The 16,853-nt window shown below is 41.6% G+C and overlaps 1 protein-coding gene across 1 annotated transcript; it reads left to right on the top strand.

The window, feature by feature from the left end:
* The first annotated feature begins 9,595 nt into the window (after nucleotides 1-9,595).
* LOC120057244 (peroxiredoxin-5, mitochondrial-like) lies at nucleotides 9,596-16,814 on the top strand. The gene is made up of 6 exons (XM_039005788.1): nucleotides 9,596-9,794; nucleotides 13,510-13,644; nucleotides 13,789-13,920; nucleotides 16,197-16,235; nucleotides 16,317-16,381; nucleotides 16,531-16,814. The coding sequence occupies exons 1-6, from the start codon at nucleotides 9,702-9,704 to the stop codon at nucleotides 16,637-16,639; spliced, it is 573 nt and encodes a 190-aa protein (XP_038861716.1). The 5' UTR covers nucleotides 9,596-9,701; the 3' UTR covers nucleotides 16,640-16,814.
* The last annotated feature ends 39 nt before the right edge of the window (nucleotides 16,815-16,853 follow it).

Genomic DNA, 16,853 nt, shown 5'->3' with positions numbered 1-16,853 from the left:
TTTCATTGGTCTCGTACGTCTTCTGTCATGATTTGTTTGTTAGAATGTTTGTCTGTCTGCTGCTGTCATGTTAAACTGTTTCCTGTCCTGCTCACCAAAGTTCATGAGTCAGATATAAACACAGAGATCCTCTTAAATTAGTTCTAATATGCAATTCTATGGATTGTGCCTTCAGAAAGTATTCATATCCCCTTGATTTATTCTACTTTTGGTTGTGGTACAGCCTGAATTCAAAATGGATTACATTCTACACACAATACCTCATAAGTAAAAATGTTTTTCGAAATGTTTGTGAATTTGAAAATGTAATACAGAAATATCTAAGTATTAACACCCCTGAGTCAATACTTTGTAGAAGCATATTTTTCAGTGATTACAGCTGTGAGTCTTTCTGGGTAAGTCTCAGACTTTCCACATCTAGATTGTGTTATGTTTGGGGCAAATCCAATACATCACATCACTGAGTACCACTCTCCATATTTGAATTCACCTTTCAGCAGGATAATAACCTAAAACACAAAGCCAAATCTACACTGGAGTTGCTTAGTAAGAAAACAGTGAACATTCCTGAGTGGCCGAGTTACAGTTTTGACTTAAATCTATTTTAAAATCTATGGAAAAACCTGAAAATGGTTATCTGGCAATGATCAATAACCAATTTGACAGAGTTTGAAGAATTTTGAAAATAATAAATGGGCAATTGTTGCACATTACAGTTGTGGAACGCTCTTAGATACCCTGACTCACAGCTGTAATCACTGCCAAAGGTGCTTCTACAAAGTATTGACTCAATGTGAATACTTATTTAATTAAATATTTCTGTATTGTCAATCAATTTGAAAAATCTAAAAACATGTTTTCACTGTCATTATGGGGCATTGTGTGTAGATGGGTGAGAAAAATATATATTTTATCCATTTTGAATGTGTAATAAGTCAAGGGGTGCACCTAAGTTCAATTTTGAGTCTCATAGCAAGGGTCTGAATACTTATGTAAATAAGATAATTCAGTTTTATTTTATTTGATAAATTAACCAAAATTTCCAAAAACCTGTTTTTGCTTTGTCATTATGAGGTATTGTGTGTTGATTAATGAGGATTTTTTATTTATTTAATCAATTCTAGAATAAGGCTGTAGCACAACATAATGTGGAATAAGTCAAGGGGTATGAATACTTTCTGAAGACACATTTGGAAACTGTTCAGACCCCTTGACTTTTTCAACATTTTGTTACTTTACTGCCTTATTCTAAAATTGATTAAATTTAGTTTTTTTCTCATCAACCTACACACAATAACCCATAATGACAAAGCAAAAACATGTTTTTAGAAATGTTTGCAAATGTATTAAAAATAAAAAACTGAAATAATTATTCATCCCCTTTACTCAGTACTTTGTTGATGCACCTTTGGCAGTGATTACAGCCTCGAGTCTTCCTGGGTATGATGCTACAAGCTTGGCACACCTGTATTTGGAGAGTTTTTCCCATTCTTCTCTGCAGATCCTCTCAAGCTCTGTCAGGTTGGACGGGGAGCATCGCTCACAACTATTTTCAGGTCAACTATCTATTTTCAGGTCTCTCCAGAGATGTTTGATCGGTTTCAAGTTCAGGCTCTGTCTGGGCCAATCAAGGACATTCGGAGACTTGTCCCGAAGCCACCCCTGCGTTGTCTTGGCTGTGTGCTTCAGGTTGTTTTCCTGTTGGAAGGTCAACCTTCGCCCCAGTCTGAGGTCCTGAGTGCTCTGGAGCAGGTTTTCATCAAGGATCTCTCTGTACTTGGCTTCGTTCATCTTGCCATCAATCCTGACTAGTCTCCCAGTCCCTTCCGCTGAAAAATATCCCCACAGCATGATGCTGCCGCCACCATGCTTCATCGTAGGGATGGTAACAGGTTTCCTCCAGATGTGACGCTTGGCATTCAGGCCAAGGAGTTCAATCTTGGTTTCAGCAGACCAGAGAATCTTGTTTCTCATGGGCTGAGAGTCCTTTAGTTGCCTTTCGGCAAACTCCAAGCGGCTGTCATGTGCCTTTTACTGAGGAGTGGCTTCCGTCTGGCCACTCTACCATAAAGGCCTGATTGGTGGAGTGCTGCAGAGATGGTTGTCCTTCTGGAAGGTTCTCCCATCTCCACAGAAAAACTCTGGAGCTCTGTCACAGAGTGACCATCGGGTTTTGGTCACCTCCCTGACCAAGGCCCTTCTCCCCTGATTGCTCAGTTTTGCCGGGCAGCCAGCACTAGGAAGAATGTTGGTGGTTCCAAACTTCTTCCATTAAATAATAATGGAGGCCACTGTGTTGTGTTCTTGGGGACCTTAAATGCTGCAGAAATGTTTTGGTACCCTTCCCCGGATCTGTGCCTCGACACAATCCTGTCTCGGAGCTCTACGGACAATTCCTTCGATCTCATGGCTTTGTTTTTGCTCTGACATGCACTGTCAAGTGAGACCTTATATAGACAGGTGTGTGCCTTTCCAAATGTCTAATCAATTGAATTTACCACAGGTGGACTCCAATCAAGTTGTAGAAACATCTCAAGGATGATCAATGGAAACAGGATGCATCTGACCTCAATTTTGAGTCTCATAGCAAAGGGTCTGATTACTTATGTAAATAATTTCCAAAAACTTGTTTTTGCTTTGTCATTATGGGGTATTGTGTGTAGATTGATGAGGATTTTTTTTTTTAATCAATTTTAGAATAAGGCTGTAACATAACAAAATGTGGGAAAAGTGAAGGGGTCTTAATACTTTCCAAATGCACTGTACATATCTCTGGATCTAGGGCTATACCTCAGCCCATCACCATCTACACTACAGCATGGTGAACATTATCTATCTATGTGGATATTAGAGCAGCGGTAACTTACCAGAACTACCAGCAGTACGACCAAGAAAATGACTTCCCTGAAGCAGATCCTTTGTTCGCTCTCCCCAGAAAAATTTAACTTATTCCAGAGGCCAACCCAAAACATCACCGGCGGAAGAGAGGCACTCGAGGTGGCCAGCTGGTTCGACTGGTTCGGCGGGCACACCACCCACCGCTTCCGAGTATATTACTCGCTAATGTTTTAGTCTTTGGATAACAAAGTTTATGAGCTCAGAGCAAGGATTTTTTTTCCAGAGAGACATCGGGACTTGTAACATACTTTGTTTCACGGAAGCATTGGTTCTCTCGGGATACTCTGTTGGAGTTGGTAAAGCCAGCATGATTATCAGTACATCGTGCAGACCGGAATAAATATCTCTCCCCGGGAAGCAGAAGGGCGGAGGGGTGTGTTTCATGATTAACGACTCATGGTGTAATTCTAGGAACATACAGGAACTCAAGTCCTTTTGTTCACCCGACCTAGAATACCTCACAATCAAATGTGATCTCCCAAGATCCCAAGAGAATTCTCCTCCGTCATTGCCACGGCCGTTTACATCATTCCTCAAGCCGATACCACGACGGCCCTCAAAGAACTTCACTGGAATTTATGCAAACCGCATATCCTGAGATTGCATTAATTGTAGCTGGGATTTTAACCAAGCAAATTTGAGGACCAGGCTGCTGAAGTTCTATCAACATATCGACTGTACTACTCGCGCTGCTAAGACTCTCAACCATTGCTATTCAAATTTCCGGAATGCTTACAAGGCCCTCCCCTGCCCTCCTTTCGTCAAATCTGACCACGACTCCATCTTGCTCCTCCCTTTCTATAGGCAGAAACTAAAACAGGAAGTACCCGTGCTAAGGACTATTCAACGCTGGTCTGACCATTCGGAATCCACGCTTCAGGATTATTTTGATCATGTGAACTGGGATATGTTCGGGGAGCTTGCGAAAATAATCTAGATGCATACACGGATACGGTGACTGAGTTTATAAGGAAGTGTATTGAAGATGTAGTACCCACTGTGACTATTAAAACCTACCCTAACCACGGTAGCATTCGCGCGAAAATGAAAGCGCGAACCACCGCATTTAACCATGGCATATTCAATGTCTCCCTATCCCAGTCTGCTGTCCCCACATGCTTCAAGATGGTCACCATTGTTCCTGTACCCAAGAAGGCAAAGATAACTGAACTAAATGACTACCGCCCCGTAGCACTCACTTCTGTCATAATGAAGTACTTTGAGAGACTAGTCAAGGATCATATCACCTCCACCTTACCTGCCACCCTAGACCCACTTCAGTTTGCATACCGCCCCAACAGGTCCACAGACGATACATTCGCCATCACACTGCACACTGCCCTATCCCATCTGGACAAGAGGAATACCATGTAAGAGGGATGTTCATTGACTACAGCTCAACATTCAACACCATAGTACCCTCCAAGCTCATCATTAAGCTTGAGGCCCTGGGTCTGAACCCCGCCCTGTGCAACTGGGTCCTGGACTTCCTGACGGGCCGCCCCCAGGTGGTGAAGGTAGGAAACATCACCTCCACTCCACTGTTCCTCAACACTGGGGCCCCACAAGGGTGCATGCTCAGCCCCCTCCTGTAGTCCCTGTTCACTCATGACTGCGTGGCCAAGCACGCCTCCATCTCAATCACCACGTTTTAGACCCAAGTCACCCCTGTACCCGGACTTTGAACTACTCCCCTTTGGGCGCAGGTATAGGGCACCCCTCAGCAGGAAAAACAGAACTAGACAATCATTTGTGCCAGGTGTGATATCCCTCCTAAATAGCTCAGGCTAATGTTCCTATCAACTCAGTAAGGCCAGCGGGCTAGTCTTTTATAAAAAAATGTTTTATGTTTATTGGTATGTAACTGTTGTGAAAGTTGTATTGTCAATTTTGTTTTGTATTTAAACGCCACTTTAAACATGTACATGACACTGCAACAAAATTTCCCCATGGGGACAATAAAATCAGTAAGTAAGACGACACAACAGTAGTAGGCTTGATTACCAACGATGACGAGACGGCCTACAGGGAGGAGGTGAGGGTTCTGGGAGTGTGGTGCCTGGATAACAACCTCTCACTCAACGTCAACAAAACAAAGAAGATGATCGTGGACTTCAGGAAACAGCAGAGGGTGCACCCCCCTATCTACATCGAAGGGACCGCAGCGGAGAAGGTGGAAAGCTTCAAGTTCCTTGGCATACACATCACTGACAAACTGAAATGGATCACCCACACAAACAGTGTGATGAAGAAGGTGCAACAGAGCCTCTTCAACCTCAGGAGGCTAAAGAAATGTGGCTTGTCACTTAAAACCCTCACAAGATTTTACAGATGCACAATTGAAAGCATCCTGTCAGGCTGTATCACCGCCTAGTACGGCAACTGCACCGCCCGCAACCGCAAAGTTCTCCAGAGGGCGGTGCGGTCTGCACAACGCATTACTGGGGGCAAACTACCCGCCCTCCAGGACACCTACAGTACCCGATGTCACAGGAAGGCCAAAAAGATCATCAAGGACATCAACCACCTGAGCCACTGCCTGTTCACCCCACTGTCATCCAGAAGGCGAGGTCAGTACAGGTGCATCAAACCTGGGACCGAGAGACTGAAAAACAGCTTCTATCTCAAGGCCATCAGACTGTCAAACAGCCATCACTAGCACATTAGAGGCTACTGCCTATAGGCATAGCCTAGAAACCACTGGCCACTTTAAGGAATGGAACACTAGTCACATTAATAATGTTTACATATCTGGCATTAGTCATCTCATATGTATATATTGTATTCTATGCTATTCTACGGTATCTTAGTCACTTAATGTTTACATATCTTGCATTACTCATCTCATATGTATATACTGTATTCTATACTATTCTACGCAGTGGCGGATTTAGGTATGGGCGACATGGGCAGCTGCCCAGGGCGGCATCTTGCTGGGGGGGGCACAGGAAATAGGAATGGTGACATTTGCGCGATCGGTTTTCTATCGCTCATTTGCACGTCACGTCAATGATATCATGTCACTGTGTGGGACTGTGGGTCAATTAACCTTGTCGGAGTGGGCGCCCTGATTCTAGTTTGTGAGCTAGGCAGGCTACTGCCTAGGAAGATCTCCCACTCAGAAGTACGAGATGGGGAGGGAGGCGGGGGTAGGTTGACCTCATGTCTCCCCACTGGAAGCCCGAGGTAGGGTAGAGTTGGGGGAATATATCAAATACCGCACCTCTAACTTTGTACAGTACTAATGCAATTAGTAAAATCAGTCACACTATGAAATGCTACCAAGTAAACCACAATTCATTCATAATACTTTGAATATATAGTTTCACAGACATATTGTTGCATTTTTTTCTGGTTTGTGTGAAATCGTTAAGGATAATATAAAACAAGTCTGCACACCACCAAGGTGAATTGGTTAAGTCTTGATTCTTGGTTGACAGTGTTTGGAGATGGGTAATGTATTGATGCTCCAGTGCCAAATCAAAAGAAATTGATAAGAAAAGGTCTAAGACATCAGATGCCCAGTTTAGGAAAAAGAGGAAAGAAGAGAAACGCGCAAAAGATAAAGGTATGCAGTTATATCACCTCTTTATGAGTATAATATTATGCATATAATGGAATAGGCTAGTATAACACTTATGCTTGTTAGCCTATGTTGCTTGCTATGCCACTACACATAGGGCGACAATATTCTGTTTTCTGTCCAACTAGCTTACATAACATTGGATATAATTTCACACAGTTTCAACATGATAATGTTGGTAGCCTGCAAGAAACCATTACAACCTAACTAGCACATTATTGATTTGGTTAACTTTTTAGATATCTGTCATCACTCATCTCATATGTGTATACTGTTATCTATACTATTCTACGGTATCTTAGTCACGTAATAATGTTTACATATCTTGCAATACTCATCTCATATGTATATACTGTATTCTATACCATTCTACTGTATCTTAGTCCGTTCAGCTCTGACATCGCTCATCCATATATGGATATAGTCTTATATGTACAGTTGAAGTCGGAAGTTTACATACACTTAGGTTGGAGTCATTAAAACTCGTTTTTCCACCACTCCACAAATTTCTTGTTAACAAACTATAGTTTTGGCATCTACCTTGTCCATGACACAATTAATTTTTCCAACAATTGTTTACATACAGATTATTTCACTTATAATTTACTGTATCACAATTCCAGTGGGTCAGAAGTTTACATACACTAAGTTGACTGTGCCTTTAAACAGCTTGGAAAATTCCAGAAAATTATATCATGGCTTTAGAAGCTCCTGATAGGCTAATTGACATAATTTGAGTCAATTGGAGGTGTACCTGTGGATGTATTTCAAGGCCCACCTTCAAACTCAGTGCCTCTTTGCTTGACATCATGGAAAAATCAAAAGAAATTAGCCAAGACCTCAGAAAAAAAATTGTAGACCTCCACAAGTCTGGTTCATCCTTGGGAGCAATTTCCAAATGCCTGAAGGTACCGCGTTCATCTGTATAAACACCATGGGACCGCGCAGCTGTCATACCGCTCAGGAAGGAGACTCGTTCTATCTCCTAGAGATAAACGTACTTTGGTGGAAAAAGTGCAAATCAATCCCAGAACAACAGCAAAGGACCTTGTGAAGATGCTGGAGGAAACCGGTACAAAAGTATCTGTATCCACAGTAAAACGAGTCCAATATTGACATAACCTGAAAGGCCGCTCAGCAAGGAAGAAGCCACTGCTCCAAAATCAACATTAAAAAAGCCAGACTACGGTTTGCAACTGCACATGGGGACAAAGATCGTACTTTTTGGAGAAATGTCCTCTGGTCTGATGAAACAAAAATAGAACTGTTTGGCCATATTAACCATTGTTATGTTTGAAGGAAAAAGGGGGAGGCTTGCAAGTCGAAGAACACCATCCCAACTGTGAAGCACGGGGGTGGCACCATCATGTTGTGGGGGTGCTTTGCTGCAGGAGGGACTGGTGCACTTCACAAAATAGATGATATCATGAGGAAGTAAAATGATGTGGATATATTGAAGCAACATCTCAAGACATCAGTCAGGAAGGTATTGGAAAGGCAATAGTAAAGGGCTTACATGTGTTACATATATATACTGTATCACAAAGCCCTGACCTCAATCCCATAAAAAAATTGTGGGCAGAACTGAAAAGGCGTGTGCGAGCAAGGAGGCCTACAAACCTGACTCAGTTACTCCAGCTCTGTCAGGAGGAATGGGCCAAAATTCACCCAACTTATTGTGGGAAGCTTGTGGAAGACTACCTGAAATGTTTGACCCAAGTTAAACAATTTAAAGGCAATGCTACCAAATACTAATTGAGTGTATGTAAACTTCTGTGATAAATGTGATAAAATAAATAAAAGCTGAAATAAATCACTCTCTCTACTATTTTTTCTGACATTTCACATTCTTAAAATAAAGTGGTGATCCTAACTGACCTAAGACAGGGAATTTTTACTAGGATTAAATGTCAGGAATAGTGAAAAACTGAGTTTAAATGTATTTGGCTAAGGTGTATGTGAACTTCTGACTTCAACTGTATATAGTCTTATATGTATATAGTCTTATGTTGTGTAATTTGTTAGATATTACTCACTGTCGGAGTGTATTAGCCATCTGAGCTAAAAATCAAGGCATATTTTCACTAACACTAATGAAACCGAAATATGTGTGATGGTTAAGTCTCTCGGGTTTGATTGGTTGGATCAGAGAGGACCCTGCTGAGACTGTCCTCTCATTGGAACGCTGGAAGAAGTGCAACAGCTTTTGCTTACCCTTCGCAGTGCTTTAATGACATATAGTGCCGCATTTTAAAAAGGTATAATGGAAAGGGGATACCTCGTCAGTTGTACAACTGAACGCATTCAACTGAGATGTGTCTTCCGCATTTAACCCAACCCCTCAGAATCAGTATAATTTGTAATGATCATATAAATATAATTTATCAATGTGTTACGTGATTCATATGTAATGTAAGGTTTAGTGTAGTATTTATATGTGCTTTTTTCAATTTCATGAAATAAAAATAGTTAAATGGGTAAAACAGTTCATAGCGGAGCGGTTGGAAAGGCAGTGCCAGGTACCTGCCAGGTGGAGAGACGGAAGCTTTAAGTATATCCCTTGCAACCAGACAGACGCTCGAGTTAGCCTGGGGTAATATCAAAGATTTTACCCCATTTTATAACTAAACCAAGATAGACCACAGCCTGTCGTTTCCAACGGGAACAAATGAGTCATAGTGGGCAGAACAATCAATGAGTTTGGCAGAGCCAAGCAAGAGCTAGCGAGATCCTATTGGCCCGTTCTAGTGACATCCCGTTAGGGAACGACTACTCTGTGAAGTGCGCATGTGCAATAACTTAATTCGCTTTTGCACTTCTTCTAAACAACGCGATTTTTTAAAACGTTGACAAAGGGGAAAGTCTACAAAACTCAGTGCACTCTGTTAGTAACAGATTTCTCGTTTTGGGAACAGAAAATGTAGATAAAATATTTTATCGATGAGAACATTTGCAGAATATCGGCCAAAATCCATCTCCTTCCATATTCTCCCACTGCCGGCCACTGGGCTTCCTCTACTACCATATTTGGTAGTGAGTGGAAACGCCAAGCGGATGATTCACATTTATACATCCGGTGAATATCTGTCTCATTGTTCTGTCTGTGGTAACATTTGTAAGCCAATTTTTGTGACAGCCACACTGAATTTGCGGCAGCCAGCCAGTCTGTCCTCTGCTACCACTCGAGCAACGTTAAAGGGGCTCGTCTCAACATAGGCCAATGATTTCCAGCTCAGCATTTCTCAAAGGGACCCGTGCCGTCCAGTGCTTCAGACCGCTACACACCACACTCATTGCCAACATGCCTATCAAGGTAAGAAATGCCGTCAGAAAAATGTTTGATCTAAAAATAACGCTCCTTCATGACCTTGACTGCAAACTCTTTATTCAGAGTTTTTTTTAAACACGTGATTTTTCTATTTATTCTCGGTGATGCATACAGCCTCCATGCTCAAGCCGCATTATCTAACGTTTCTCGATGGCCATAGTGCCCTGGTGATGGATGGGTAAAGCATGATCGACTGATGCATTAAATCAGTGAGCACGGTTACATGCACACGCAAACGCAAGAATAAAGTTTTCCTTAATAATCCTGTATACATGACACATCTGTATACATCTGAAATCAGGCTGAAGTTACATGATGGGACTTTTTAATACATTCAGAAAATCGCCAAGCCAAATAAAAGTTATACTACACACTGACCATGTTATTTTTGCGAAGTCTATTTGATTTTAAATTCGGACATATCGTTTTCACATACACACTTTATATAAGATGCATATACTTTCCGAACTCACTTCACTTGAGCATAATACCCACCAGATGCATGCGTTTTGTTTTGCCAGATGTCTAGCCCGCATTTAACCTTGATTTTCAACTAGCTAGCAAAGCGGAAGAGTGCGGCCCAACTCGGCGGAAAATCTATTTCTCTCCAGCAGGAAGCGTTTTTTTCATTTGGCCCACCAAACAAAGAGTTTGTGTATGGAGGTCAATCAGTGTCAGTTTGGTAAAAAAAAATATATTGCTTATTTGCTACATAAGGTTTATTTGATCGAATAGACTTTCATAATGCTTAAGTTAAAAGTGTACTTATATAAGTAGGACACGTGACACCTTGGCAACTTTGAGAGAAAAACACTTTATTGGAGTTGCCTCGAGATGGCTATGCATATTCATAATATGAGGCAAGTAGCATAGCATCTCTCCATTGAATACAGGCAGTTGATGTCAACAACCCTCATCGAATATTCAAAAAATTATTGCAGTAATGAGATGTATCCACCAATCCAAACAGGATACGCGTGATGCTGTACAGTCTGCCATGCCGCTTTGTGGACAACTACTCCCATTATTAAGTGTCTTGTCAGTATATCTATAATCTTTGACGCTAGCAAATTGGAGTCTGTGTGTACTTCCGTTTGTGCCACGGTGAAGCCAACACATGACTTGTTGAAAATATTGAACACAAGCAGTACACAGAACGAGGCTTCATGCCTCATGTCCACCAGATGCATCGAACTCTGCGTTCCAGTGGAAGTCCATACATTGTCAATGGAGCAGTCCGCAAAGCTGCGTTGGGGGTGCCGCATTAGGCTGGGGTGTGTTCTGTGTACATCATGCGTTCAATATTTTCAACTCGTGCGTTGCTTTATTGTGCGGGGGTACAAACGGAAGTACAGACCCCAACTAGTTATCTTTTAAAACCGAAGCACATGCCCGTCAAGTATGGAAAATCCGAGCTAGACATCTGGCAAAACAAAACGCACATTCATCTGGTGGGCATGAGGCTTTAAGCCTCGTTCACATTACCACTAAGTGTTCCGTTGCGCTGGATGTCATGCATTTCAATGATGACGTCCACAACGCCCCTTTGCGGTTGAATGCTCCATTGCGAGATGGATGATGTTGCATACTTTGAAATTGTTCAAATTTTGCATCTTCAGTCCAGCCAGAGTCCGTCGAAGAACTGGAAGTTACCAAAGTACAGAAGATGATGAAAATATGTGGTTTTCGGTGATGGGTTTTAATGGGATAGCTAGCAACTTGGAAACAATGACCCATTCCTATAAGTGAGTACTATTTTAATAGTAATGTTAAATAATACACGTTGGCTGTTAAGCTAATTATATAACTGTTGCCTCCCGTTTGAAGTTTATTGTGATGGTAATGGCGTTTGTTTTTGATCATCATTAGGTGGAGGTCGCTAGCTACAATGGTATCTTCAGCCTAGCTTTTAGCTAGCTAGCTGCTCTGCTGCGCAAGCTAGCTTGATTTGCTATAAAATAAAAAACGGCTGAGGAAAAGGTTACTAAACAAAACATGTTTTATTATCACCTGAAACAATATATTTATCATGTCTTGAATGACAAGGTCATATTTGGCAATCTCCCAAAATAAATGCTTTCTCTGACGAGAGGCAGTGTGTTCGGTGTGGTGCATACGTTGGATTTATCGAACGTATGCGTCAAACTGTATGTGTAGACAGCTCGACAGAAATGGTAGCAGAAGGTGAATGTTGCATACATATCCAGATGATGCTGCGTACTATTTTGCGCAATGACGATCGGTGTGTTCGAAGTTTTACGCTTCGAACACACCGACTGCGTCATTGCATCACTGCTGCATAACATTTTGCGCAGCTAGGCAACTATACTGATGCAGGTACCTTTTGCAAATGGTCGCATGCGGTTGGACACATGGAAGAGAGAATCATTTTCGCAGTATCCTCAAAACCGTGTCTTTTTGACACAACTGCTGACAGCTACAGGGACATAAACACAAAAAAATGCTGCTTGGAGACAAGTGTCCACGATAGTAGGATTGCCAGGTCAGTTTAGTAGTGAGCTTGTGCTAGATGTGGCTAGTTAGCGTTAGCTAGCTAACCTAGCCAATGAGGTGTGTGTGAAAGAAATAGTCATACCACCTTCCTCAAGGTTGGTCTCATTGTTGAAAGAGCCTACTCTGCCTATCTTGACAATTTATTATTGCATTTCGCTCCAAAACTGCATTTTGGAGGGAAATTATATTATAGGCTCTCACAATTAATTTGAGGATGTCATCGAATAAATAATATACTTGGCAAATAAATAAATAAAAAATGTAAAGAAATTATGCAATCAAACTGTTTTTATGTAATCCCAAATTTTTACTGAATGTGTGCAAAAAAAAAATCTACATTCATATTTTGCTACTTTCTGTCAAGTCCACTCATACAATTTGATGCATACGTTCGATTTATCGAACGTATGCACCACACAGAACGCACTGCAACTGCCTCTGCAACGCAATGCTGCAAGGCAAATGCAGCGTTCCATTGGAAATGAATGTACTTCTGGTGTATCGAAACGCAATGACGCAGTCGGTGTGTTCGAAGCGTAAGACTGATTTTGACCTTACGCCGATTTAGATAAGGTGTTTACATGACTGTCATACTCAGCCTTCAGTTTAATATTTTAATTATTAGTGTGAATGTAAACATACTCAGTCTACTTTTTTTTTTTATATAGGTGCAAGATTAGATAACCGGACGGGGCAGGTTTGGAAACTGTGACCACATCATTTGTAGGGAATCAGATCTGATGTATAATGGCATGAAATCAGCTTTTCTGTCAAACATGCTTTCTACTTACCACTTTAGACCCCTGTCCATAGATTTACCCCAACATGCCATTTGTATTTGTGGTAATATAGCTGAGTCAGTGGTAGACATACCAACACTGCGCATGACTGAGCCAGCTGCTGTTAGTGAGTGCCCCGGAGAGCACTCTGCTTTTGGCTCTACACATTCAGCGAAGTCACGATTCTCCAGTAGTAACGTTTCAAGGCCATTGTGGTGGCAAAATATCCATTACCACTCCCTGCAGGTCCAATACATTATTCAAATGCTGCTATACAGAGTCAAGTTCCAAATTCAGTATCTGTGACTAATAGAATGGGGGTTGCAGAACAGAATATGATTTTCAGCTTTCATGTATAATTTGATTGACCATCAACAGTGTTTGACTGAATGCTTCACACTCACTAGGTTGGAGAAAAACTTCCGGCAGTGGAGGTTCATGAGAATGAGCCAGGCAATAAGGTGTCGATGGACCAACTCTTCAAGGGGAAAAAGGGAGTTCTCTTTGCTGTGCCAGGGGCTTTCACTCCTGGGTGCTCCAAGGTAACCTCCATTCAGATCATCCTCATTTCAATGAATTTACCTGGATGTGCATTCCTCTATTTATTTTGTTTGTTCACCATGTACTTTCTGCATGCATCATCTGAAACCACTGTTTCACCGCAAGTCCTTGCTCTTATCCCTCAGACACACCTTCCAGGGTTTGTGGAGCAGGCAGCAGAGCTGAAGAGCAAGGGTGTGCAGGAGGTCGCCTGCATCTCCGTTAACGACGCATTCGTTATGGCTGCCTGGGGGAAGGAGCATGGAGCAGGCGGCAAGGTGCAGAATGCTGTTTGAAATTAACAAGCTGATGCCTTGACCTTCAGCCTTCTAAATTGTCTGTTCTTGTAGTCTACATGGTGCATTCTTCAGTCCTGGGCTGAATATCTCCCTTCTGTTATTCTGGTCTCCAGCACTTGACTTGGTACAGGAAATCTTAGTCATCTGGTTGCAAGTTTTTGTCCTAAGTAATCAATCTGCAGTTGCTACATACATTTTTAGACTTTTAATTGAATTATATGTACCCAGTGATTATTGAAAAATATAATTTACAAATGCCTCATGAGCTTATTTCTACTGTCCTATACTATCAGAACCCCAAATATAACCTTGTCTTACTCCATTGTTGATAAACAATGTAATTGTAAACAAACACTCTATAGGCTGAAAACTTGGTTAAAACTATCATTTTGAGCTCATAGATGGCCTTGCATTCATAGCTGTCTAGGAATTTGAATGGTTACATTTCCCAAGCCCCATCCCTCAGCAGTTTACCAAAAACAGTGGCGGGGTGTACCGCTTTGATGTTTTAACTGCAGATTGCCTCTTTAACATTCATTGGAAATATCTTATTTCCCTAACAGAGACATTATTACAACAAGACCATAACTGGTTGAATTACAGTACCAGTCAAAAGTTTGGACACACCTACTCATTCAAGGGTTTTTATTTTGACTGTTTTCTACATAGTAGCATAATAGAAGACATCACAACTATGTTGTGACATCATGTTGTAACCAAAAAAAAGTGTTTAACAAATCCAAATATATTTTAGATTCTTCAAAGTAGCCACCCTTTGCCTTGATGACAGCTTTGCACATATGCTGAGCACTTGTTGGCTGCTTTTACTTCACTATGCAGTCCAAACCATCTCAATTTGGTTGAGGTCGGGTGATTGTGGAGGCCAGGTTATCTGATGCAGCGCTCCATCACTCTCCTTGGTCAAATAGCCCTTACACAGCCTGGAGAGGTGTTTTGGGTCATTGTCCTGTTGAAAACCAAATGATAATCCCACTAAGTACAAACCAGATGGGATGGTGTATCGCTGTGGTAGCCATGCTGTGCCTTGAATTCTAAATAGATCACTGACAGGGTCACCAGCAAAGCACCATTACACCTCCTCCTCCATGGTGAGAACCACACGTGGAGATCATTCGTTCACCTACTCTGCATCTCACAAAGACACGGCGGTTGTAACCAAAAATCTCACATTTGGACTCATCACACCAAAGGACAGAGGTCTAATGTCCATTGCTCATGTTTCTTGGTTCAAGCAAGTCTCTTATTATTGGTGTCCTTTAGTAGTGGTTTCTTTGCAGCAACTCAACCATGAAGGCCTGATTCACGCAGTCTCCTCTGAACTGTTGATGTTGAGATATGTCTGTTACTTGAACTCTGAAGCATTTATTTGGCCTGCAATTTCTGAAGCTGGTAACTCTAATGAACTTGTCCTCTGCAGCAGAGGTAACATAGGGTCTTCCTTTCCTGTGGCGGTCCTCATGAGAGCCAGTTTCATCATAGTGCTAGAAAAGTTTTTACGACTGCACTTGAAACTTTCAGAGTTCTTTGAAATTGTCCGGATGGACTGTCATTTATCTTTGCTTATTTGAAGTTTTGCCATAATATGGACTTGGCTTTTTACCAAATAGGGCTACCACACCTACCATGTCACAACACAACTGATTAGCTCAAATTAATGAAATTCCACAAATGAACACCTGTTAATTGAAATGCATTCCAGGTGACTACCTCATGAAGTTGGTTGAGAGAATGCCAAGCTGTCAAGGCAAATATTTTGATGTCTTCACTATTCTACAATGTAGAACATATTCAAGGGTTTCTTTTTTTTACTGAATAGGTGTGTCCAAACCTTTGCCTGGTACTGTATATTGAGATCTTTCAGTCTAGACATGTCTGATAGCTGTGGCATTGAGTTCCTGTCACTTACAGAACGTGTTCTTGAACATCTTGCATCTCGAGTGTTAGGCCAGGAATCAATCCGACTTTTAAAGGCAATATTACGTTTGCGAAGATTGCGTTCAAGGTTAAAGCTGCAGACGTCGGCTCAATGCTCAATTGGAAATGACCTTTTAATTAAATGTCATGAATGCTACGGCTTGGGTTAGGATTGAATCCCAGCCCTAATCTGCGCAGGAGTGGAACATAAAACATGTATGCAAGCATGAAATGAATATACCGTTTGTAGTTTAATCATACATACAGCTACAGTGTACCCAATTTATACTTGTGTGCTGTCTACGGCCCGTCTTTTGCAGGTGCGAATGCTGGCTGATCCTACTGGCGCATTCACTGAGGTCAGATACATCTTCAAAGCCTTGATTTCATTAGTTTACACTTTGTACATTGTGTGAATGTAACCCCCATTTTATTTACAGGCAGTGGACCTGTTGCTAGACAACGATCAGATTGTTGCTGTGCTTGGAAACAAGCGCTCCCAGAGGTGAGGTCTTTTCTCCTATATCAGTGTTAACTTGCTGCAACAGACTGTAGACAGTTAACATTTGTTTAGTCTCATCAACATTTGGATTTCACACTGCAAAAAGCATAATCAACCCCAATAAAGTAATTGCCACATTCCTTATGTCTCAGGTACGCTATGTTGGTGGAAGACGGCGTTGTGAAGAAAATCAATGTGGAGCCTGACGGTACTGGTCTGACATGCAGCCTGGCCTCTAACATGCTCTCTGAGCTGGTGTAGGCCTGTTAGGACTAGCTCACTCCAACCAGACAGCAGAAGTCTAACCTTAAGTTACAATGCACTGTCATACTACTTCACCTGACCCTTGTCACATGCCTGTGAAAATAGATGTGGTTCAATGTAGACATTGTATGGTTCATAAACTGTGATTAAAGCAAAACATGTAGACTGCAAAGATGTTCCTTGTTTTTTTTCCACCTGCTTGGGGACTTTC

The sequence above is a fragment of the Salvelinus namaycush genome, chromosome 12, assembly GCF_016432855.1.
Source record: "Salvelinus namaycush isolate Seneca chromosome 12, SaNama_1.0, whole genome shotgun sequence".
In the NCBI taxonomy this organism is placed as follows: Eukaryota; Metazoa; Chordata; class Actinopteri; order Salmoniformes; family Salmonidae; genus Salvelinus; species Salvelinus namaycush.
The sequence above is the reverse complement of the archived record's forward strand: the minus strand, read 5'-3'. Positions and strand labels throughout refer to the sequence as shown.